This window comes from Lycorma delicatula, chromosome 3, assembly GCF_047948215.1.
Source record: "Lycorma delicatula isolate Av1 chromosome 3, ASM4794821v1, whole genome shotgun sequence".
NCBI classification, from domain to species: domain Eukaryota; kingdom Metazoa; phylum Arthropoda; class Insecta; order Hemiptera; family Fulgoridae; genus Lycorma; species Lycorma delicatula.
Window position 1 is genome coordinate 208,784,017 of NC_134457.1, and position 27,748 is coordinate 208,811,764.

Here is a 27,748-nt window from a genome sequence, read left to right on the forward strand (position 1 = left end):
TTACATTTAAATTTTGTATTACTTAGAATATTAAATAACAAATACTGATGTTATACTTTTATTTTATTTTTTCCGTGAAAATGACCATTTATTACTAAAAAGAAGTAATACAAAATTCTAAATATTTCAGTCTTTTACAATCTGATTCTAGGCAAAACTTACTTTTTAAACAAAAAATAGAAAAAAATTATATTAGTTGTCCTTTTACTAGATATATTTTCATGATAAATTCCTCTTAGTTTTTATTTTGAAAAATATTCACAGTTTTTTTATAGCAATTGAATTTAAAATATACTGTAAAGTTTAATAATTTTTAACCAACTTAAAAAAGGAAGCTTAAAAATGATTAATTCATCAACATATTTCATTGTTTGTTTATTAATATTTTTTTTAAAATGAATTTCTCCTATTGATGAACAATGAACGATATTTAAATGTAAGATCATCACTGAATAAATGATCTTTGCTCATTATTAACATCTGCATTGGAATTTGAAGAAATTTCTACAATATGACCTTCCAAATATGCAATATATGCAACAGACATATGACTAGTAACAGCATGATTGTCGTTACTAACCTAAAATTACACTGTGGTCATTCATTATATCCAATGAATATATTATCTAGACTGTACAATGAATACATAGAAGTATTTAAACCATATCAGTTGCATAATTTATTGTTGCATATGATATATTTCAACAGTAATTGCAGGGTTCTGTTAGTTTTGTATATTTAAAACAAAGTATAATTTCATGATTTAATTCAGTAAATTTATTTATCATATTTCATATCTGAATTACAATTGGGTGATTGCATATTATAAGTAAAATTTAACTTTTGAAATATAATGACTAGAACTTTAAAAAAAAGGATAAAGTTTACATGATAGTATTAATGAAAAGTTACAATTTAAATTTATATTTCATCTTATGAATGGTTTTAGTATAAAAACTGATTAAATTTTTCTTCTTCTCATGCTTCCCGACCATGATCGTAGAAGCAGAATCTTTTACACTATTTGTAGACAAGTGAGATAAATTAAAAGAAAAGTAGATGGCATTTATAGCTGATTGAATCACTAAACATTCTTGAATAAACTTCAAAGTTGAATTTAAACAAAGTTGAATTTTTATTTATGCTACTACATTTATCTCTTAAAAATACTATTCTCTAATGTACTGATACACGTCGACAGATACATCAGTTGAGTTTGGGAAATATGTTGACATCTGGGGACATATTACTTTGATTAAAATATTGGAAAATGCCTCACTGTTTGCATTAACATATGTTAATGCAGGATAACTATGGAACAATCACTTTATTTTTTTACAACTTACAATATTGCCAATTTCATAGAAATTACTGATATTAATTTCTCTTGCAATAATCTTTGTAGATAAATTTTGAATTTGAAAATAATTGTTCCAACACCATATTCTGATAATGGAAACACTATGAAAGCTGATCTGATATGTACTACTTCACCACCTGTATAGCCCAAACATACTGGATTCTCATCTTTTTAGCTTTCTTAATAAATTTTTTAAAGGAAACATTTTAGACAAATAAGGTCATTGATATTATTCAGAACCAACTGACAGTAAAATACCACCTGGGATGAAAAAGTTTTTTGAGTGCTGAAAATGTGTATTATACTGATAGGAGAGGGGTAGATTGTATTAGGGCATTGTGCCCTAATACAATGAGGTCACAGATAAAACAAATTTGTTTGTTTTTTAATATCTATTCTACACGTTTATTTTCTCATGAAATCAGTGCTTTTTTAACCAATCCAGAAACTTTTTATGTTTATCTTATGAAAGATAACCTTCTTCAAACTGATTTCAAATCTAAAAAAAAATCTGAGATGGTATGACCTGTTCCTTCATTAAAAAAAACATTAATTATAATTTGCTAAAAGTAATATTAAATATCAACTGCTTAGATGTACTGGATGCAACTAATCAAAATATAGCAAGTGTATTTCACATTGCTGACTGCATAATCAAACAAATTCAGTTAATTTATATCTAGCTATGATGCATCATTAAAACAAAGTACTTATTGTTTGTTTAAACTTAATAACAATAATAATCTTTATTATTTAAAATAACAATAATTATTTACATTTTATGTTTGCTCCTATCTGCTGATTTGAATTTGAAATAATATATGATGCAGTTATAAATATGAATCTATCCTTAGGAATGGTGAGACATTTCCACTTTACTCTAATTTTTTTGAAGAAATGAAATGAGTTTTCTTATATTTAGTTTGATATAAGCTATTTTAAGAGGGTGCCTTGTAAGAATTTCATACATACTATTCTAATGAGTGGATGAAGTGGTCATTATCATCAGTCTCACTTTTTAGAGAATCAGGCAAATAAAGAAAGTGCAAGAAAAAATTATTAGGAGAAGATGAAATGAAGAAGTATTGATACTAATTGTCAATATAATGATTTTAAAACATTCGTTAAACATTCAAGACAAAATTATTATGTTAGGTTTAAGTTTAAATTCAAGCAACTATTGGTTAACATCAAGGCAGCATTCCAGGTTAGCCTTTGTATAATTCTTGTCAAGAGCATGGAAATGTACTCAAATTTGCAACTTTAGGTACTGGTGGCTTCAGTAAAAATTATTAGGAGAAGATGAAATGAAGAAGTATTGATACTAATTGTCAATATAATGATTTTAAAACATTCGTTAAACATTCAAGACAAAATTATTATGTTAGGTTTAAGTTTAAATTCAAGCAACTATTGGTTAACATCAAGGCAGCATTCCAGGTTAGCCTTTGTATAATTCTTGTCAAGAGCATGGAAATGTACTCAAATTTGCAACTTTAGGTACTGGTGGCTTCAGTTAAAATCCAGAACTTAAATTATAAACATTTCAGATATTGTATAACTATAGCATTGTTGGGACTGATGTTTACATTATTTATTGTACAATATTCAAACAGAAAATACTTTAAAATATGTTTAAGTGAATAGTTTTTGGGGATGAAATACTGCCATGCATACAGAATAAAAACACTTTTCATAATATTTACTAATTTACCTCATTTGTTGATTGTGCAATCTACTGACGTCATCATACTTATGATAAGATGCTTGAAATAAAAGATAACTTTCTTCCCATTCAACTTGGACCCTCAGTTGACCTTTGTCAGTCAGGTATGGACAACCAGGTTCTCTCAACTGAAATTGAACAGAAATAATAAAAATATTAGTAATTTTAAGTAACATTTTATTGTTAAAGTAAGACTGGTAATATTTTAATAAGATTTAATCAATTTTATAAAATGAAAAACAAACAAACACACACACACACAACACACTCATGAATTCAGGAGTTCATGTGAAAATATGCTATATTACAACAAAATAAATACAGCTTTATTACAATTCTGTACTTACCAACTTACAGTACAAAACTCTTTTGTTTCATTGTTCACATCTACTTTGCATCACTTTTAAAATTTAAGCAGCTTAGAATTATTTTTAAGTATCATATTTTGTAACACACAAACTGATTTTAATTCTATTGTTTGAAAGACACATTCTCATCATTATCTTCTTTTTCATTCACCTACCGTTCTTATTAAATCAGAGAAAGATTTGAGAGAAAGTGAAATTTCTTCCTTCCTCTAAGAGCTGTGTATAGCAGTAATATATAAAATGAAATCTGATTATTATCATGTTTGTTAAGTTCATATTTTTTCTCAACTTGAAGAAAACTACAGTTATCCTATTTTACATCTCTAATGAAATGAAAGGAGAATTAAACTTTATGTAAGGTACCTCCAAAGAATATTTTTAACTAATAACATTAATTACCTAAAGTAATTCTGAACTTAAACCAGTTTCATATTTCACTGCATTTATACTAAATTCTTACTCCATTACTTTTATATAAATTACATTTATTACTTTAATTACATTACATTTAATTGTACTTGACTTTAAAAATATATTTTTTTTTGGTATAGAGAGATTAGATGAATAAAATTATATGCAAAAAGTAGTAAGCATACATCGCCAATTTAGTTTGTAGTGTACATAAACAAGTACGAGGGTTCAATAATTAAAGAGGTAAATGACTGTAGAAAAATTATTATTTATTCAGTTACAATGAAATTAATGCTACTTCCACCATAATCTTTGGCTAAATTTAGGCACTTCCCATCTTTGTGTGAGCTTTCTTATTTTATTTAAAAGTCTGCATGGTTAATACACTTTTTACAATACCATTTTAACATCTGTGAGTGAATTTCATTTGATTTTACATCTGTAGAAAATAAAAATCTTATCACAGCATTCTGTTTTTCCATGATACACATTATAAACAGAGCCGACACTTTGAAACAAATCAAACAAGTTATAATAAACGGAAATTCTCTTCAAATTATTTTCAATATCAGTGATGTCAACTTGAGCGATAGAAAAAGTTTCAATTAATTTTATTAAATATTTTATCTGTTCTTGTCGGTTGTTTCTTTAGCCATCCTCATATATGCACTAGCTGAGCTTACTTCCTAGGATTATCACTCAACTGTTAAGTTATAGATAGATAGCAGCAGCTTAAGTAATATGAATCATAATTAAGTCACTAATAATTAAATGATATCTCTGTTGTCCAGTGTCGCTGAATAAATTTTTTTCGTCTTCAGTCATTTGACTGGTTTGATGCAGCTCTACAAGATTCCCTATCTAGTGCCAGTCGTTTCATTTAAAATATGAAAACAATGGATCAAAAGAAGATAATACTTCTTCTTTTTTTTCTTTTCCATCGAGCATTGGTTGTTGTGTCATCTAAAACTGTAAACTGGTCCTCCCATCGCATTCTGGGTTGGCCTACACTTCTTCATCCTATAGGTCGAGAGTCATTGAACTGCATGGGAAATCAACTGACTAGAACCTACTCAATTCAGATCCAGACCCTCACTTGAGCTGACTAGGCATGGAAGATAATACTTCTAGGATAAATATCCGAAAAACCCATAAAGATGTTCAACAAATATCACAAAGTGGTAAAACACTGTAAATATCTAAAAAAATATTCTGATCTGTACATCATATAGATCAGCCAGGAATAGTATGAGGTGTGGCTGTTAAATAATGAGACTAATACTATAAAATATTTTATTTTAAATTATACATAATTAGTTATTATCCTCTTCAATATACACTCCTCCTCTTCTATCCCTACAATGCTCCATGTTGAATTTCCATTGTTCAAAACAGTGCTGGAAGTCTTCTTCTGTGAGCTCTTTCATGACGCATGCTGCTTTTTCTTTCACAGCTTCAACGGTCTGAAATAGTGATTCCTTTAAATGCAGTTTGACCTTGGGGAAAAGATAAAAGTCACATGGTGCCAGGTCAGGCAAATAAGGTGCATGGTCTAACACTGGGATGTTATACTTGGCTAGAAACATCTTGACAAACAATGCAGTGTGAGCCGGTGCATTGTCCTGATGAAGAACCCATGACTTGTTCTTCCACAATTCGTGTGGTTTTTAACTTATTTTTTCACGGAGTTGAGCAAGGACCTTGAATAAAGGGAAGAATAGTTAACCGATGGTAAGAGTGGATCAGATTACCAATTTTTTCAATATTTTTATCCATTTTTGATGTGGAAGGGCGACCCGGGTGAACGTCATCTTCAACGTCTTCTTGGACATATTGAAAACGCTTAAACCACTCAAAAACCCATGCTCATAATAAACATTCATTGCTATATACTTTTTTAATAAAAGATAAGTTTTTGTAGCGGTTTTTCCAAGCTTCATATGGAATTTCACGACAATTCTTTGCTCTAATAAAACACTTATCATTTTTCGGCAAAACAAAAAAACAGATGTTACTCATCTGTTTTTTAAGGCCATGGCCAGTTTAATATGACTTCTTTCTTTTTCTGTTCAGCCTCCGGAACCACCGTAAGGTATTACTTCAGAGGATGAATCCTCATTCATCACCTCATATCATCCTCATGATATGTATGAATGTAAATGAAGTGTAGTCTTGTACAGTCTCAGGTGTCGTTCCTGAGATGTGTGGTTAATTGAAATCCAACCATTAAAGAACAATGGTATTCAGTATTCAAATCCGTATAAAATAACTGCCTTTAATATGAATTGAACCTTAGAACTCTCGAATTTGAAATCAGCTGATTTGCGATGACGTATTCACCACTACAGCAACCCGATGGGTTAGACTGATATGTCTACAGAAACTGGAGTGGCAACAATCGAAAGATAAGGCATTTTGTTACACAGCTGTCGGTCGTCTAAATTTTGCGCATGCGCAGTTCTTCTATAGCAGCATTAGTCTCGTTATTTAATAACCACACCTCATAGGTATGCTTTTTTTGATTAAAAATAGGAATAACTCTAGAGTTTGTCTGTTGGAATTACAGAAAATCATTGTAAAATCTTGACTAGAGCATAATCGCAAAATGCACAATTAATTATAAAATAAAAATTGATGTGGTTAAACTCTGTATTATTTAAAATTTAAACACAGTGAATAATACTAAATACCTGAAGACACTAAATATACAAAATAACAATATAAATCATAATTGACAGAAGCCGTTAATGAAAATTATTTGAGCAAATACGCACACATTAAATTCAACACAGAAAAGTCAGGATTTAAAAGAATCATTGATTAATATTATTTAAAAATACAATTACAAAGTATTATTGTTTCTGTAAAATAAATTTCCTGTTTTATTTCAAATAAATTGACAGGAAGATCATTTAAATGGTTTGGAATTGATTTAAAATGACAATGGAAGCACAATAAGGCTCTTTCTCGTAAGCCGAGGTGTATTAAGTGGACTGATTTGATAGAGTTAAACACAATTATAATTTTTTTTTTTTTTTTTTTAAAGAATATGACTATTCTTTTTAGTAAAGATTGTACATTCATAAATATAAATACACATTGGTTTCTTGGCATTTCTCCCGCCACCAACCCATTCGGTCGTCCTAAAGTATAAGTCCAAATATCTGTGCCACAAACGACTACTGAGTCTCGAAACAGTTTAGCGACCAGTGTCCTAACTAGCTTCTAGAGCTAACCTAAAAGTGTGAGCGGAATAAGCGTGATATCATACACCACTCGCTTACGAGTCCCACCGCCCACTTGTCAAATATCACTAAAATGAGAAGGCGCACCCCAACTACCAAAATATATATGACTATCGATAAATAAATTTATCTCGTCAAAGACAGAAATTCGCTGCCACGCCTATACCGCTGAATGCCAGCAAGTTCCTGTCCATCATTAAAGCGTTTGAAGCCTTAATCTGGGTGGTAGCCAGCCATATCTCTTGGTTAGCTTCCTACAGCAGCGTGGTAGTAGTCTTTTTCCTTTGGTAAACTACTGATGTCAATTGAACAAAGCAACCGCATCAAGACCGTACTCCCATACGGTCCCACAATGCAGCGCTCACCACATTGACTTGCCGCTTGTGAGTGGCCAATTTTCCCCTTGACCTCTAAATTTCAGGGTGGCCTGGGTTCTAGCCCCCCTCAAGAGCTGGGCAGTCAAATATCATGTGTTCATTTGACTGGACCTCCCCGCAGATGCACAGCTCATCAGTTGCCAGGCAGGACCTAAACAAATTGGTTTAAATTTGCATAGTTGGAGAGCACTCGGGCTGTCGTTGCCCTTACAAACGGAGAGGCATACATCCTCCCAGATCCTGTATAAATCTATACAAGGACCTTTCCTTAGTCGTGGCGTGCCATTATTGCTGCCATGCTTCCAACGCGAGGCTGTAAAGCCTGATCGAAATTTAGAACTGGTGTATTGAGATCACCGTTCCGCTTCGGTACAGAAGCGGCCCCTGCCTCTTCACAATTTTCTCAAAATGGCCTCTCGAACTTTCACCACTAAATCGATTGGGCCTTTCCCAATACAATGGTAGCCTAAATATATATATGGTTAGGTTAACATTTTTAATTTTCTAATACCAGTTATCAGTATTCGTGGTAATTTAAAATATTAAAATGCTATTATTAATAGCTACATTTGATTAACCGTCAATTTTTAATCAACTGTTAGTAAACAGGTCCTTTTCCTGCATAGGATGAAAAAATTTCATATTAGTAAGTGATAAAAAAAAATATTCAAATTTTAAAGTATAATTAATCTTCTAAATTATTAATTATTAAAAAAATAATTTTTAAAACCTCTTTGCATAATCTGATTTAACTTGAGACCGGATTACAACTTGATGATCAGGAAACAACTTACAATGGGTGACGTCAGCACGGTTAAACTTTTAATAATTGGTTCTAAATTTTTTTTTTGTTAAATAAGTTTTGTCACAAATTTGAGTTTGCTGTTTAGTTAAGATATACAGTATATATATTCTAAGGAACTTACAAACATTGTAATTTTTACGATAATTTAACAATATTATGTCTATTACACCTTTTTATCATAAACACAGGTACACAGGTTAAATAAGTTTGGTCACAAATTTTGAGTTTGCTGTTTAGTTAAGATAGACAGTATATATATATATATACTAAGATATATATTCTAAGGAACTTACAAACATTGTAATTTTTACAATAATTTAACAATATTATGTCTATTACACCTTTTTATCATAAACACAGGTACACAGGTTAAATAAGTTTGGTCACAAATTTTGAGTTTGCTGTTTAGTTAAGATAGACAGTATATATATATATATATATATATATATATATATATATATATATATATATATATATATATATATATATATATATGTTATAAGAAGGTGTCAGATATAATGATTTGGCAGAAATTTAAATCTAAATTATATATATATATATTCTAAGGAACTTACAAACATTGTAATTTTTACAATAATTTAACAATATTATGTCTATTGCACCTTTTTATCATAAACACAGGTACCCACAGGTCACAGTCCCTCAAACAATTAAATTAATTTTGAGCATGTATTTATCTATTTATTTAATAGAAAAGCTATTTTTACTCCTATAGCTACTCAAACCTACCAGGTTTTTGGCCTCGTCAACAAACCGTCTTCATCTTCCACCCTTTGTCTCTTCAATCTCGGCACCCATTTTTTTGTATCTGCCTTTTGATCATCTTCCCATCTCAAACGGGGTCTTCCGAGGGATCTTGTGCTAATAGGCCATTTTGCCCATACTTTTTTAACCGTTGCAACTTCTTCTCTTTTTAAAATGTGTTCTAGCCATCTTAATCTTCAACTTTTTGAAGATTAAGATGGCTAGAATTATAAGAGAAATTATAAGACATAATCAGCATGACTATGTCTGGGTCCCTAAACAGTTTTCTTATCTGTTACGCTTAATCTTTCACCTAACACTTTCTCTGGTTGGTTCATACATCTTCCTGAATATTTTATTTTCAAACGTTATTAGCTTTCATTCAGCTGCTTTAATTAATATTCATGTTTCAGATTCATACAGTATTACCAGCTGGATCAACGATTTATATATCCTTATCTTCGTATTTTTTGACAATAGGTTATTGTTCAGTAGTTTTGTCACTCCCTTGTAACCTCTGTTTGCTGCGGCCGGCCTGGCTTGTGTCTCATTTTCTCCTTCTTGTTTCTTGTTACTATCTTCCCTAAGTATCTGAATTAATTTATTATTTCATTGTATTCTCCGACTTTTAAAAAAGAATTTTCCGCTCTGGTTTTCTACTTATTTTCATATATTTGGTCTTCTCCTCTATCTGTAGCCTTACATTTCCCACTTCATTCGCCGCTATTTCTGCTAATTCTCTAAGTCCTCCTTTTTTTCTGCTGTGAGAGCAATATCATCGGCAAAGGCCAGGGCATTTATTTTTCTCTAACAATTGCTTCCCATGGAGCTCCTTTCACTTTTCTTAGCATTCTCCATTGTTATATTGAATAGTATAGGCGATATACCATCCCCATGTCGAAGTCTTGTATTCATTTCAAAAGTCTTTTGTTCCTTTTCTAAACTAACCTTTCCTTTAGATCCCGTAATAAATACTTTTGCTTTTCTAACAAGTTTCTTTGGTTTATCATATTGTTCCTTTTTTCCATTTGTACTTAACTACAATCTATTTGAAAACAAAAATTTCGTCTGTCTTTAATTTGCCTTGCATAAACCCAGCTTGGTGATTTCCAATTATTTTTTTCGCATGTATCTTTATCCTTCCAGGTAAAATCGTTGACAGTATTTTATAAGTTGTATTCAGAAGTGATATCCCTTGATAAATTCTGCAATCCAATCTCCCCCTTTTTTGTGTAGTGGTATTATAATTGCTTCCTTCCATTCTTTTCGTAATATTTTCGCTTTCCAAACTTAAATAATGAGTTTATGTAATTGTCTTTGCATAGTGGTTCCTGTATTTCTTAAATTCAGTGGTATTGTATCCTCTCTAAGTGCTTTCCAATCCTTAAAACTTTTCAATGCGTTGTTTAAAACTTTTCCTCCTCAAATGTTGGTTCTGGTGCGTCATGTTTCTAATCATCTTCCCCTATTTCTTCCTTCTTCCTCCTCCCTTTCCCCTGGTGTGCTATCACCGTTTAGAAAATTCCTACAGTACTTTTTCCATATGTTCAAAACTTTTCCTGGTTCACTTGCCCCATTCATATCCTTTATTCCAAATGCACTTGGTTATTATCCTTTCTTAAAAAAACTAACTGCTCTGTAAAAGTCTTTATTATTGTGTTTGTCAGTCCCCCTCTGCTACGTGCAGTTTCTCTTTGATATATAGAAAAAAGATAGTAAAAAGAAAGTAATTAGCAAGTCTTCAAGTGGAGATGAAGTTTACCATTATACTTGTGTTTTTTTTTTTTTAATTGGAAGAATTTTTTATCTTATAGTGAAAGATAAAAAAAAAATGTTGTTAAACCATTATTTTTTTAAACAATATTATAAAGAATGATATGGAAAAGTAGAAAAATTTAAAGAAAGAAAAGAATTAATAATAAACAATGACATAAAATATTGCATAAAGAAATTATAATGAAATATAAATAATAAATCACAACTTTCCTTTCATTAAAATTAATTTACCATGAACTTTCTAAAAATACAAAAAAGAAGAAATTTACAGGAAGTAATCAAGAAACAAGAAAATAAGATACCGATATTTCTAAAAATCATCTAGTGAAAATTTCAAAACCATTACCAAGGGAATACGGCATTCAAGTTTTAGAGCGCTGAGAATTGGTTAATAAAAAATTTGTCATCCGAGATTCTATTTATTATTTCTTTTAGATATTTTACTGAATAAAATAAACAGAATCCCGTTTAATTTATACATAATTAAATACTTTTAATAGTTATTACAAATACCGAGATATGATCGTGTCCCATCCAAATCTTTTAATACATCCTTAACAATGAAATAATAGCAGCTGTTATAAAATTATCCATACTGATGTTATTAAATTAAGAAAAAATTCTCAATAAATCGGGTTATTTTGTCATACATAACATTTTTATTAAAAATAATTTTGGAAATAAAAGGCAATAGTGTATTACTGGATGAGTGGTAAATTTCTGGCATAGTTTGATGCTCCATTAAAAAAAAATAAAGATATGACGTTTGAGTAGTTCATCTTGTTCTAGAAATACCTGTTTGAAGTTTGATATAAATGAAGTACGTCAAAAGTTTACCAATACTGTTATAAACTGCCTTTACTGTAAACAAAGAAATTTCATCCCAATTATACACTACTTTCGAATGTACAATACAGTCTACCAAAAGAAGGTAATAGGGGACAATAATAGAAATCATACAACATGGCCTACTGAAAAAATTTAACACAATTTAGTTACAATCAATAAAGTTACATAAATCAAACTGTTTAAATTAAATTTTTACAAGTTAGAAATAATACTTGTTCTAACGCAGTAGTACTATTACCTTATTTATCTCAAGAATGTACAGCAAAGCCTCGTAGCATTTACCCGAAATTATTTTTTTGCTTGTCAGTGAATAAATATAAAATGAGAGATGGAAGTAAAAAAAAAATATATATATATAATTTTTTTTTTGTCTTCAGTCATTTGACTGGTTTGATGCAGCCCTCCAAGACTCCCCATCCAGTGCTAGTCGTTTCACTTCAGTATACCCTCTACATCCTACATCCCTAACAATTTGTTTTACATATTCCAAACGTGGCCTGCCTACACAATTTTTTCCTTCTACCTGTCCTTCCAATATTAAAGCGACTATTCCAGGATGCCTTAGTATGTGGCCTATAAGTCTGTCTCTTCTTTTAACTATATTTTTCCAAATGCTTCTTTCTTCATCTATTTGCCGCAATACCTCTTCATTTGTCACTTTATCCACCAATCTGATTTTTAACATTCTCCTATAGCACCACATTTCAAAAGCTTCTAATCTTTTCTTCTCAGATACTCCGATCGTCCAAGTTTCACTTCCATATAAAGCGACACTCCAAACATACACTTTCAAAAATCTTTTCCTGACATTTAAATTAATTTTTGATGTAAACAAATTATATTTCTTACTGAAGGCTCGTTTAGCTTGTGCTATTCGGCATTTTATATCGCTCCTGCTTCGTCCATCTTTAGTAATTCTACTTCCCAAATAACAAAATTCTTCTACCTCCATAATCTTTTCTCCTCCTATTTTCACATTCAGCGGTCCATCTTTATTATTTCTACTACATTTCATTACTTTTGTTTTGTTCTTGTTTATTTTCATGCGATAGTTCTTGCGTAGGACTTCATCTATGCCGTTCATTGTTTCTTCCAAATCCTTTTTACTCTCGGCTAGAATTACTATATCATCAGCAAATCGTAGCATCTTTATCTTTTCACCTTGTACTGTTACTCCGAATCTAAATTGTTCTTTAACATCATTAACTGCTAGTTCCATGTAAAGATGAAAAAGTAACGGTGATAGGGAACATCCTTGTCGGACTCCCTTTCCTATTACGGCCTCTTTCTTATGTTCTTCAATTGTTACTGTTGCTGTTTGGTTCCTGTACATGTTAGCAATTGTTCTTCTATCTCTGTATTTGAATCCTAATTTTTTTTAAATGCTGAACATTTTATTCCAGTCTACGTTATCGAATGCCTTTTCTAGGTCTATAAACGCCAAGTATGTTGGTTTGTTTTTCTTTAATCTTCCTTCTACTATTAATCTGAGGCCTAAAATTGCTTCCCTTGTTCCTATACATATATATATATATATATATATATATATATATATATATAAAAATAATAAATATAAATATAAAAATATATAATAATAATAATAATAATAATAAATATAAATATATATAATAAAAAAAGAAATATATAAAAAATATTTTGAATGAAACGCTTCAAATTAATTCTGAGGAACTGTGTACGAAATGCACAATAAATTGTTTATAAAATGAGTTACACAAGTGACTATATCCATAATAGTACATATAAAACAAAGTCTCATATAAAACAAAGTATTTAAAAAATGTTGAAATGACGGTAACAGGAAGAATATTTTTAGAATGTTATTTATTTAATCGTTAAAATAAAATATATGTATAAAATTTTCTTGAATGAAATCATTCTTTTTTCTGTGTTTTTGATAAATAAAACAAGGCAAACGTAATCAAATGTATAAGTTTTATTGAATTTTTAGAGAATTCTTTGGAGTAAATTAATGTTTACAGTCAAAGGCAGCAGACGTCAAGTAACTTAAAAAAAAACAAGGAAAGTGGAGAAGAAATTTACCAGCATACTTCTTTCTTTTTTTTTCAATTGCAGGAATTTTTTATCTCCTGACAGATAAAAAAAAACAAAGTCTTAAACCATTATTCTTTTAAACAACATTTAAAAAAAATGAGATGGAAAAATAGAAATATTTAAAGAAAGAAAAAAGGAATTAATAATAAACAATGACGTATTTTATTGGATAAAGAAAATATAATGAAGTATAAATAATAAATCACAACTTTCCTTTCATTAAAGTTAACTTCCCATAAACTTTCCAATTTATTTTCCAGTCTTGTAATTTACACCAAGAATATAAAGAAAAGAAATATTCATTAAAAGAAAACTGATACTTTTTAAAAATCAATTTTATTTAAATTCGATTTTATGACGGAATTAAAAAAAACTTGTTTTAATGATAGACAAAAAAATTATCTTTATTACGCATTCTAATGGAAATAATTTTTATTTCTCTTCGTATACATTATAAAAAGAGAAAAATATTCAAAAGTTATTATTTTTTAAAAATAAATCGAGGAGAAAAATCATATAAAAAAGGAAGAACGCTTTTCTAACCTTTAACCTTTTATGTCATCCTAGGATGGAAAATACATAATATCAATAAAAATAAGAAGAATGTTACTTCTAGTTTTCGAAATTTCTAAATAAAAAAATAAATGTAAAATTACAACTTTCGAATTTTTTTCTCTCTTTATAATGTATATGATTAGAAATCGAAATTATTTCCATTTGAATGCGTGATAGAAGATAAATCTTTTGCATGTCGTTAAAATACCTTTTTTTATTCTGTCATAAAAACTTATCTTCCCCCATCCTACGTGTAACCACAAACAGAAAACACTATATACTGCATTGTACACAATGTGGCTCTATCATTATGCTCGTACATGTAAATCAAATTTTCTGAAAAAAAAAATATATATATATATATATATAATTTTTTTGCCGATATTTATTTAAAATTTAAAAATAGCTAGGTCGATGTGAATGGTAATTTACCACTGATTTTATTAAATTTTAACGACGGTTTCAAACTAAAATTTATCTAAATAATTCTCTTATTATGTGTATTAAAGTGTTTTACAAGTCATTTTCTGATCGTAACACTTTGAGCTCCTATCTAAATCAAGTTTTGAGAGATTGCTAAGTGTTTCACATATATAAAATTTAGCCAAAAGACTGAACTATATTTCGGTGTTTCATTTATAAGAATCAACTTATTTCTTTTTGAGAACCTTCTAACAGAAAATTTTAATTTTCTTATTATGGTAATTAATTAATTCTTAATTTAAGTAGGAAAGAATAATTTTTTATCTACCAAGGATGTAAAGAAATAGATTACTTAATCAAGATGTAAATGGAAAATGATTTGATAAATGAAAATTTGATAGTAATAGGAAATTAAAATGTAGGAAGTAAGTAAAGGAAAGATGGAAACATTGTTGAAAAATACAAGCTACATCAAAAAAATTAAAGAACTAGGAATTCAGAATCTTTCATTAAGGATTAACAGGTTATTTTGAATAACTTTTTTAAAACTCATAAAAGAGTATATTGATATCAAATATATGCCTAATTTAATATCGGCGGACGACAACGGTAGCAGCTCAGATGTCAGCTGGAGCAAAGTATTCATACGCGCTGGTACAAGCATCCCTCCCGCCGCGCAGTTCTCCACCATAGCGGCCCCATCATTCTCAGGCTCCAATAAAAGAGCGTACACGAGAGGGAATTTTTAATTCATCGTCGACCACCACCTACAGAAGACCAAGAAGAAGAAGAAGAATATGGAAAAAGACGGAAGAAGTTCCCTGGCCGTCTCAACATGGAACCTCCCGGCGGATACCAACAACCCCGCTGGAGCAGCAGGCCTTGCCGGCCCGCCGAGGGAGCCGCTGGACACGGATGATACTTTCTTGCTCCAGCTCGCCGGACTTTAATCGCCTTAGCCGGCGGACTCAGCAGCACGAGCCGGCCCATCGTGATATCGCTCAGGGAGAACCGCCTCGGCCGCTCCGGCGAAAAATGACCGACGCCGACCCGACACTGCGGGGCTCTGGGGGCGGGGCCACCACTGCCACGCTGTAGTGGGGACCCAACGGCCGCTGAGGGGAAGACCGGTCTGATTTCAATGGACGAGCCGCAACTCCGACTTTGCCGGAGGACCAGCTTCCGGACCAACAGCTCTTCTCAGAGTGCAAAAAACGACCCTTTTCAGGGCTAACATAAGGTTATTAATTACATCGAGCCGTCGAAGCCAATCGACGACAAAAATAGCCCTTTTCAGGGCTACCATGAAGTTATTAGTTACAACAAGCCGTCAAAGTCAATCTTCGACAAAAACAGCCCTTATCAGGAGGCTATTACAAAGTTAATAAGTGTCACGTGCCATCGAAGCCATTCGGCGACAATACATAGCGAGATGAGTGTTATAAGAAGGTGTCAGATATAATGATTTGGCAGAAATTTAAATCTAAATTATGTAGTATAAAGCAATCCATGATGAGATAATGATTCAGATCACAACTTACTTGTAACGAAATAATATAATGTAGGTTGAAGTTAAAGAAACTGAAGAAAAATGAAATAAAGATAGACTAAAACAGAATAATATAAAGTTAAAGATTTGAACGAAGGATTGGCACAGGACTGAATAATACAAAAATGGATTACTTTTTTTAAACGAATTTAGTAAAAAGAATAGTTAAGATAGGTAAATTTTAGTTAGAAAGATAATGCTCGGTAGAAAATCAAACAAAGATAAAAGATATATTATAGAATTAATGGATGAGCATAGAAAGAAAGTTTAAAAACTTTAAAGATATGAATTTTTATAAGATATTTAGAAATAAAATTAAAAGGAGTTGTAAAATAGAAAAAAAATTCCATAGTTAAGAAAGAAGTACTGTAGTAGAGAAAAATATGATTACTGAGAAAGAGGATGCACGTGTAGAGAAATAAGGGAAAACTTTGGAATAATGAACGAAAATTAATTAGTATTAGAATTTTAGATAGAAAACCAATGTTAAGGAAACAAGAAAGAGTTAATAATAAGTAGGAATACATACAGAAAGTAAAAAGAGGCGAGGAATTTATAAGGCGAGGTTATAGAGGCAGAAAAAAAATGATGATGATATTACAGGAACTCGTTTTTCTCCTTGTACGAAGAAAAGGAAGTAAGTACTGTTTTCGGTTTTCAGATTTCAGCGGAGATATCCATTTTAAACCATCCCTGAATCCATTTTGACTAGTTTCGGCGTGACGTCTGTACGTGCGTATGTACCTGGGATAACTCAAAAACGATTAGCCGTAGGATGTTGACATTTTGTATTTAGGACTGTTGTAACATCTAGTTGTGCAACTCCCCTTCTGACTGCAACTGACCGAACCAAAAGTGTCAAAAAAGCTCAAAATCCAAAAAGATTTGGATTTTGGACTTTTGAGAGCTCATTGAGAGCTATTCTTCGATATATCATAAGCGGTATTTATTTTCATTGGTCCAGAGTTATAGCCATATAAAATTTTAATTGATGAAATATTTGAATATTACAAGGGGAAGGCACGTCGATATTACAAGATGAAGTCAAATTAGACTTCATCTTTTTTTTTTTTAAATTTAAATATATTGATTTATTAATAATTATTAAACTCCGATTGAAAAAAAAAATCAGATGTTATTTTAGTGAAATAAAATTTTATGTACTTCTCATTTTAATATAAAAGTATGTACAATCAGAGTTAATAACTATTAATAAATTGGTATGTTTAAATTTAAAAAAAAAATATATATGTATATGAAGTCGAATTTGTACCGATGTGTACATTGGTTACGGATCCGACACGTTCTCAGTTACACCACATACCTACTTGAGCGATGTGAAACAAAATTAATATATAAACTAATATAAAATGCTGATACGGAGATTACAAAAAAATATGATGCAACGTGGTGTCAACCACAATGCAATTGTGTAACTGTCCACTTTATTAGAGAATTGGAGGATCGTATCTCACTTTGGAATGAAATAAGTTTAAATGAAGTGCAGGAAAAAATGTTTATTTGTAATTTAATAGGCGTACAAGGAAGTCATGTGGTCTCCAAATCAGAGTTTATGAGCAAAGTTTAACAGATCGCTAAAATACTTGAATAAAAATAAAATAATATGAATAGATGGTACAACATAGAATTATTAGTCTTATCTAGGAGAAGCAGGGTTGGATAAACTACATATTAAGAACTTATGAGACTGGAGAAGTGCTCCATAGATTTAAAAAAATAAGCGTTATTGTATCATACTGAAGAAAGTGAAAGCATCCAAGTATCGGCACTATTGCGCAATCAGTCTATGAGGTGTGTGAGAAAAGTCCACAGTGACTTTTTACTTACCAAAGTTTTTATTTTTTTCAAACAACAATATTATCCCCTTCAAAGTACTTCCCTTGGGCAGCTATAAACCGGCGGAGTCGTTGTTCCCACTCCTGGTAGCAGCGCTGGAAGGCTTCAACTGGTTGGGCTTTTAACTGGTCGGTCAGTCTTTTGAATGTTCTCCAGAGTTCCAAAATGACATCATTTTAAGACACGTTTCAATTTCGGGAAAAGGAAAAGTCACAAGGACTTAAATCAGGTGAATAGGGGTGTTGAGGAACCGTAGGAATGCGTTTGAGGCCAAAATTCCTTGATGGAATGGCCGTGTGACACGGGGCATTGTCATGATGAAGCATCCACTTGTCTGCAATGTCTGGTCTCACGCGAATCACTCTTTTCCTGGCCTTTCAAGGACACCTTTGTAAAACACTTTGTTGACAGTTTGTCCTGGAGGAACAAATTCTTTATGCACGATACCCCTACTGTCAAAAAAGCAAATCAGCACGGTTTTGATCTTTGATTTGCTCATTCGACATTTTTTCGGTCGAGGAGATGATGGAGTGTGCCATTCGCTTTGCCGCTTTGTTTCAGGATCGTACTCAAATATTCCAGGATTCATCAACTGTGATCACACGATTGAAGAATTCTTGGTCATTGTCAATCCTCTCAAGAAGATCAACGCACACGTTTCTTCGATTGTCCTTCTGTTCCGTTGTGAGGTTTTTCGGCATCAATTTCGCACAAACCTTTCGCATATCCAAATCGTCTGTCAAAATTTGATGTACGGTGCAAAAATTTAACTGTTCACTCATCATCCTTATTGTTAAACGACGGTCTGATCTCACAAGAACCCTCAGACGCTCAACGTTTTCGTCAGATTTTGAAGTTGAAGGTTTCCTTGAGCGAGGTTGATCTTTAATGTGTTCTCGGCTTTCCAAAAATGATTTGTGCTAGCGGAAAACTTGTGCTCTTGATAAGAAATGTTTCCCATAGGCCTGTTTCAACTTTTCAAAGGTCATACTCGCGGATTCCCCAAGTTTAACACAAAACTTGATTGCACAACGTTGCTCTAAATTCTGATGTTCCATTTTCGTAACACACAACAAAAACATAACTTCACTGATGGCGCTATCAAAAATAATGTGTTGGCTGAACGGAGTCGAAACTCGTACTGGGCATGTGGAAGGGATGAACAAACCGGTCTAGTGCAGACCGGTAGACACAGCGTTACCAGATCGCTCGCAGTGCTACCAATCTCATTACTTTTCTCACACAACTCGTGTATGTATATATATATATATATATATATATATAAATCACGAGCAGTGGTTTTAATGTGTTAGTTTTAAGTGCTTTTAAGTGGGAAGAGCTCTATACACCCTTGTGATCCTGTGTTTCTTTGGGGTTTCCCAAACTTTTGACAAGTCTATTTATTAGATGATTGTTTTGACAAGACAGCTTTTTGACTACTCGAGTGTTATTTATTGGGATGGGAAAGAGATATTTTCTTTTTTTTTTGACGTAAAAGGGGCTAATGACCAAAGTATCTGATGCCCCTAAAACCTCCAAAAAAAAAAACAAAAAAAAAACAATTCTATGAGGAAAACGACCACCGACGCGATTGAATAGCGATTTTGATTTATCGGATGAAGCTGGGTACTGCTGGTAGCTAATAATTGTTATTATTTTATAATCGTTTACAGACAAACTATTAATCTATGGAAACTTGTAATACCAAATTAATATATACATTTTTTATTTTCGATGTTGTAATGATTACGCAGTAAAATATTCCATAATTTAAAAAAAATATAATCGCTAACTCAGCCAACTTAACAGCATTTTTTCTATTAGGTATAACAGTCTTGATATAATGTATGGCCTGAAAAGAAACTAATTTTAAGGGTTTTAAGTCCAGTCCACGGTTTCTATGAACTGAAGATAAACTTGGCAACCACTGCACAATAGAAACAGATTATTACCTAAAACGTTCATAACAATAATGATATGAAAAATTAATTATTCTCTTAACTATTTATTGTAACTATAACACAACAGGGAAGGCCTAGATGAAGTTTTGGAACTAGTTGGAAACAGTAAATAAATGACCTAGTAAATTACTTCAGTGGTTAGTGCCGCATTATATTGTTAACATGTGAAAGTAAGTTAAATTTCTTCTATTATAATAATACATAAGAGCAATATATTAACTATTGCTTTACTGCGTGTGTAAATTAAATTTCATGCATCCAGCTAAAGTATATTAACTTGAAATTAAGTTTAATTTCAATAAAATAAAAATTTAAAACTTTTTAAGTTAAAAAAGTTAATTATAATTCTTTTCTCTATTTTATTTTGTACACTCTTTATTTAACTTGTTTAATAAGACAACAGTTCTATTTCCTTGAGAATATTTAAATAAACTGAATAAAAAAAGTGCGGTAAAGTATTATTTATTATTATAAAGTACTATACCAGTATAATTTCAAAGGAGGAGTAAGGAGGATGAAAAGGAGGTTCCTTTAAGAATAGAAGTCTATTGATAACATTTGTTACTTTATCAATAAAAATAAACATTTTCAAAATACTTTCTTTTTCAAAACCACTTAGTGGTTTTGAAAAGAGAGAGAAAAAAAAGTACGTAAGCAAGGAATAAAGGCGTTTGAAATCTATTTTTAACAAATAATTTAGGAACGATTTTATATTTAAATTGAACCTTTATTGGAACGAAATGTATAAAATAGATAACTCGGCAAGTAAAGCATATGGGAGTTTAAAAATATACTTCATTACAATGCGGATAATGCCTATAAGTAAACTGTTATAGTTGAAAACTAAAGAGAGTTTTCAGATAGCTAAGAGCCAAATCTTCAAAAAAAATAAATGATGCAGAATAAAATAGCATTACAATTAAAAAATAAAATCGACAAATTTTTAATTAAATATAAACCTTTAATGTTAATTAAAAAAAACTGACAATGATATTGCTGACCTTTTCCTGTATTTTTACAGAGCTTGAATTTAATTCTTACTCCTTATAATATTTTTAATTATTTCTATCTTAGAATTTTTCTTATTTAATTATGTAATTTATTTTCTGATCTCGAAAAAACAAATTTGTTACACCAATCTATATATATATAAAAATGAATGTTTATCTGTCTGTATCTCTTATGCCTTCGTAAACCATTCATCCAATAGCGATGAACTTTGGGGAATGGTTGGATGCATGCTACGGAAGGTTTCTGCATTAGTTTGGACACGCTAGGTGGCGCTGGCGTCCAGATATTCGGAAAAATTGTATTTATGGTCCGATTTGCCTCAAATTCAGAATACATGTTACTTACATGGAAAGAATTATCTCTGCAAAAAATGAATCCGCTAGATGGCGCTGGGGTTGAGATATTTAGAAAAATTATATTTATGGACCGATTTGGTTCATATTCAGAATATGAATATTAGTTACGTGAAAAGAAATATTTTTGCAAAAATTATTCCCGCTATGTGGGGCCGGTGTAGAGATATTTACGAAACAAACAAACAAATATACAAATAGACTTTTTTATTCTATATCTATATATATAAAAATCAATGTTTGTTTGTCTATCTGTTCCAACTTAAATCGATATCTACCGCACAGATTTGTCTAAAATTTTGCACACCTACACTTTGAAGCCCTGCGGTGAACATAGGCTAATTTTTTTCGACCTCCGACATAACGAAATTTAAAACACTATTTCTTCCTTAAAGCTTATTTAATTTTCAAAATGACTGATTTTCAAGAAAAATTTAATTTTTAGCTAACATTTTTTTGAATTGATTAATTGTGAAAAGGACTGAGGTTTTAACGTACAGTTATTCCTAAGTTTCAATTGATTTAGCGCACATGCATATGCAATTTTTACGATTCATTCATTTACAATTTTTTACAGCTGTTTAAAAACAAATGTTTTTTAACAGCCGAGCAACGGGAAATACGTTTAGAAAGTGACCGAATACGCACAGATCAATCCCGCTCGACTAAAACAACAGAGCAATGGGAAATGCGATATGCCACCGTTACTGTATGTGTGACTGATTGCACCTGCCTCCGGTTACTAGACTAATAAATATAAAATAAAAAGATTGACCACCACGGGAAACGCAAGTAACCATATAGCGCGAGCGAAGCTGTGACTGGGAACTAGTATGTGTGTATATATATATATATATATATATATATATAAAAGGTATGTTCGTATGTATGTCTGCTAAAGACCAAAAAATTAACGGACCCATTTATGTGCGAGCAAAAGGGAAAGAGGGGAAAATGGAAAACAGGGAAAAGGGGAAAAGGTGGAAAGAGAAACGGGGAAAACGCGAAAGGGTAAAAAGGAAACTTGGCGAGGGATGAGGGAGAAGGGTGAAAGGGAGAAGTTGGAAAGGGAAAAGGGGAAGGAGAATAAGTGAAAGGTAAAATTTGTGAGTTCAGTTTTTTAATTTTTTTATCAAATTTTAAATTGTGTTCATTTATGCTCTCTCTCTCTCTCTCTCTCTCTCTCTCTCTATATATATATATATATATATATATATATATAGCGAAGCATTGCCGGGTCGGCTAGTAAGTTATAAAAATTTCTACAAAATCCGATGACAAGATAATTTGATAAGGTAAATCATTTTGGCTTGCTTGGCATTTCTCCTAAATAAGAAACATGCAATTCCCCAAATTTCTTTTTGAATTACTAGACCATTTTACTTTACCATATGTTGAAAATATTTTCCCCATACGACCAAAGTCCTTCGTAAATATGGCAATAATTTCATCAGAAAAAGAACCTTAATTTCTTGCTTTACACAAAGTTTTCTACTTCTTATGAATATGGCAAAGATTAAGTAGGACTGAGCTTTAAGAAGCATCAATGAGAGTTACTTTTTCTGAAAGTTTTAATGTTAAATAAATAAAAATTTTATTCAGATTTTAATTTTACAATTATATTATGCAGATGAAACCCGCCCGATAATAGAAAGATTCAGCAGCAAGGGACATTGTCCAGGCACTATGATCTGTAGAGAGAAATATTGAAACTCCCGCCGTTCTTACGTTCTGTTCCGTCCAAAATGTTAGCTAAGCTCCATATAACAGTTGATAATCACGTAAAGAACTCAGATTAATCATCAGCTGGTTGGCAACATTATATATTAGGTTTAATATAATTAATAATAATTTAAACATAAATTAAACCTAAAATTAATTATAAATTAAAAAAAAAAAAAATCATTATTATTAATTTACTTGTACAAAAATTAAACAACTAAGTTTTAACAGGTTACTTATGGTGTTTTTAACGAAAAAAGATTTAATGAATTCGATTATCAATGACTTAAATTAAGAAACACATTTGAAACTAAACTAATAGTTACTTATAAAAGCTACATATTATTTCTTCTTATATAAAGGGCGGTTTTGATACAGCAGAAACTTAGCTCGTAAAATAAGTACGAAACTTTAAAGAAGATAATGTAATAGTAAGTTAGTCCGTACCATATCAATAAACAACTTAAGTCTGTCAAACTGTTGGTGAAAGTTTAGATAGCGCTTTTGTGCAGTCACTTTTGTGAAGTTCTTCGATCGGACGTTGTGAGATTAGGAAATGTTGTAAAACACGCGGGTATATTTGTTACTCTGATTTATGTCGAGAAAAAATTTTTCTATTACAATAAGAAGAAAAATATACAAAGAAACAGATTTTTTTGACAGCGCAGGTGTGGGAGAATAATATTATTAAAGTACAGATAGTCACATAACTTTTTAGTGGTGGTCAGAAGGTGAGCAAAGCGGGAACACTTATGACTGGAGGGAAACTTTAATATTTATATTTAACTAGGAGACCCGGTAATGCTTCGCTATTGCTAGCTTTGAGTGCATATATATATATATATATATATATTAAATGAACACAATTGAAAATTTGATAAAACATTAAAACAATGAACATTGCGGAACATTACAAAATTTAACCTTTCACTTTCTCCCCTTTTATCTCTTTCTCCCCTTTGTCCCTATTTCCCTTTTTCTCTATTTCCCTTTTTCCTTCTTCCCTATTTCCCTTTTTCTCTATTTCCCTTTTTCCTTCTTCCTTCTTCCCTTTTCCCCTTTTCCCTTCCCCTTTTCCCCCTATTTACATTTTCCCCTATTTTCCTTTTTCTGATTTTTCCCTTTCCCGCATGTAAATCGGTCCAGCAGTTTTTAGTTTATAGCGGACATACATTCGAACATTACCTTTTATTTATATAGATGAAGAAAGTCTGTTTGTATATTTGTTTGTTTCGCAAATATTTCGACACCGGCGTCACCTAGTGGTTATAGTTTTTTGCAAAAATTTGTTTTTTCACATAACTAATGCATATTTTGAATATAAGCCAAATCGGACCATAAATACAATTTTTCCAAATATCTCAACCCTAGTGCCATCTAGCGGATCCATTTTTTGCAGAAGCATTTCTTTCCACGTAAGTAAGACGTAATAGACTTTTTTTTTAGAGTTTGTACAGAGAAATAAAAAATCTGATGTGACTTCCTTGTACCACATGACTTCCTTGTATGCCTATTAAATTACATATACATATTTAAAAAAAAAAATAAAAGTACATAAAATTTTATTTCCTTAATAACTTCTGATATTTTATCTTACATTTTTTATTGTTATTATTGATTATTATTTATTGTAAAACAATTTTACTGACAGTAGTAATTATTAATAAATCAACATATTTATATTAAAAAAAGTTAAAAAAAGAAGATGAAGCCGGACTAGAATCAAATGTGCTTCTCCTTGTAATATCCAAATATTTTATCAATTAAAGTATTAAAGTTTTATTTGGCGATAATTCTGGAAGGAATGAAAATAAATACCACTTATGAACATCGTTTAAAGACTCTCAATGACGGCTTATTACTGCAGTTGAGAAAAAGTCCAAAATCTAATTTTTTTAGATTTTGGGCCTTTTTGGACTCTTTTGGTTCAGTCGCTTGCAATCAAAAGGGGAGGACAACTAGATGTTACAAAAATCCTAAATCCAAAATTTCAACATCGTACGGCTAACCGTTTTTAAGTTACGCGAGATACATACGTACATATGTACGTATACGTACAGACGTCACGCTGAAACCAGTCAAAATCGATTCAGGGATGGTCATAATGGTTATTTCCGTTGAAATCTGAAAACCAAAATTTTTCGCGCTCACAATACTTCGTTTACTTCGTACAATGAAATAAAAATTCGCAGAGGTGCCACTTTAAGAACACAGACATTTTTTCTCTCTATGTTTTGTTTTTAGGCGAAAAACGCTTTCGCGTTATCATCAGCCTGGTCAATATAATAAGGGGTTCCTTCTCGGATATTAAAATGTAAGTAAAATAGGGTTAAAACTATGATGAAAAATAACATAATAATAAGCATAAAATTGAATTAGTATAAGAAATGGAACAAATAGGAGAATATATGTAACTCGACTAACAAAATAATATCAAAATTTATGACGGGTTAAATATCTTTAATTCTTCTAAGAAGTAGCATATCCGGTCTATACATTCTTGTAATATCCTAGGATGCACTGTCCCTCGGCAATTTAAATTTGTGACTTAAGGTCGCATAACATATGCAGTCCACAAGGAAGTGGACTGCAAGTCCACATCCTTGTGGAACTACCGACTACTGCAAGTCAAGCGGTAGTCGCATCGGATGCGGATTGGTGCGCTTTCCACTGAACGGTGTTATCCATGAGTATGCTATCTACTCGTAATCGGCATAGAACTATTTTTTTTCGGTGAATCTTTCTGCATGAATTCCATAGTAACACCGTATCTTTGATGTGTCTGAATTTATTTTCCGGTGTAGCGGTCCAGTCATTTTGTCACCTTCTTCAAAGCGTATGTTTAATGGGATTAATAAAATCGGTAGTTGTAACACGACTGGTCAAAGATGGTTGATTACATGCATACTTTTTTTTTCTTTTATTTCTTTCACTTTTACAGAATTAATAATTAATGGAGTAATCCTAATACTAATTATAATATTACTTAACTTAATCATACTTAATTTAACATTGTTTTATAATACAATTTAATATTTATTACTTAACTTAACTTAATTATACTTAATTTATATTATTTGTAAAAGATGAAAGATTAGGTGTCCACAAGGGTCTTGCCCGTTTTGTGGCACCATCCCTTTTCTATTAATCTTTTTAGTTAGAGTAAGGGGAAAAGTAAACAGTTTTATCTTATACAGGAGGATTAGTTTTGGTTCAATTCATGATTTACTCTGGTGGAAACTTATCTTTTCTGCAGTTAAGTATAAAGAAGATCAATCGTCGTCAAATATTTATGTTTACTAATAAACCTTTCATCCTGTGCTACCCGTTAAGTTATATATGTAAAAAATCTATTACTATGTTAATATCAATATATAAAGCATTATAATTAATTATATATGTAATCGTAAATCATGTAATTACATGGAACATACTTTCAGCGTCATCAATATTAATTAGCCATCGTCTTAAAAGAAAGTGTTTAGGTTCCTACTGGTCTTTATACGATTAGGAAGTATGTTATACAATCTGGGAGCAGTACTTGAAAAGAACTTCATATAAATCGTTTTACTTGATCTGGGGACACATACACTCCTTTTACTTCTAAGTTCGTACTCGATTATCATACTATCTCTATGACCACTTCTGATAAAGAAAATTTTCATTACTTTATAAACATATAAATAACGTAGCGGTAATATAGACAATTCCCTAAATGTTGGCAAAGAATGATCCGTAGTTCTTTTTTTACTTATCATTCTAACGAATCTTTTTTGGATTTTGATTATGGTATCTAAATTTGTAACATAAGTTCCTCCCCAACAGCTGATGCCGTAGTCTAGTCGACTATGCGCAATAGCAAAATAAAGTTTTCTCATGGTTATTTTTGGGGATAATTTGTTTAAAAAATAAAATATCCTAAGATAGCTTAAAAGGTTTTGCTTTAATAACGCAATATGATTCTTCCAGGTTAGACCACTATCTAACACAATACTTGGCAGCGGAATTCGCATTTTAATTATCCAGGGTTCCCGCATAACTAGGGATCCAGCAGAATTCACTTATGTGTTGTGATGATTTAATTCAGCGATTGTATTATGTATTTCGGTGACAATAGGCTGTATCAAATACAGGTCCTCTAAAGCTTGGAGAACACTACACGAATCGCTACAGATAAGGATGTGTGGATATTTTCCTCTGTTTTGTTTTTTGCGGAAAAAGTAAAATACTGCAAAGAAATCAGTTGACAGTTTTTAAGTCATCGTTTGAAGTTCTTTAATTTAGTTGATAAGATTAATTGTTTTATTATTTCATTATTTTCTATTAAATAGATGACCGTCAAACATTTTTCACTAGTTTCGTTTATTTCAAAAAATATTTGCAAGTCTACAAATCATTTGTAATGCTTAAATAATTTAATTATTATTAGATAGATTGTTTTTTAAAGGAATTTTTCGTAAATTTTAATATTAAAGCATCAATTTTATAATAAATGAGAAGAAATAATATTAAAAATAATCTTATTTTTAAGAATTATGGAATTTTTATTAATTATTCAAAGA

General features: G+C 31.1%; 1 protein-coding gene across 1 annotated transcript in view; it reads right to left on the reverse strand.

Moving 5' to 3' along the window:
- Positions 1-27,748, reverse strand: part of LOC142321080 (uncharacterized) — a 258,131-nt gene that overhangs the window by 11,337 nt on the left and 219,046 nt on the right. Inside the window, exon 6 of the mRNA XM_075359078.1 lies at positions 3,075-3,214. Coding sequence (XP_075215193.1) covers positions 3,075-3,214 — 140 coding nt within the window. The remainder of the gene's footprint in view (positions 1-3,074; positions 3,215-27,748) is intronic.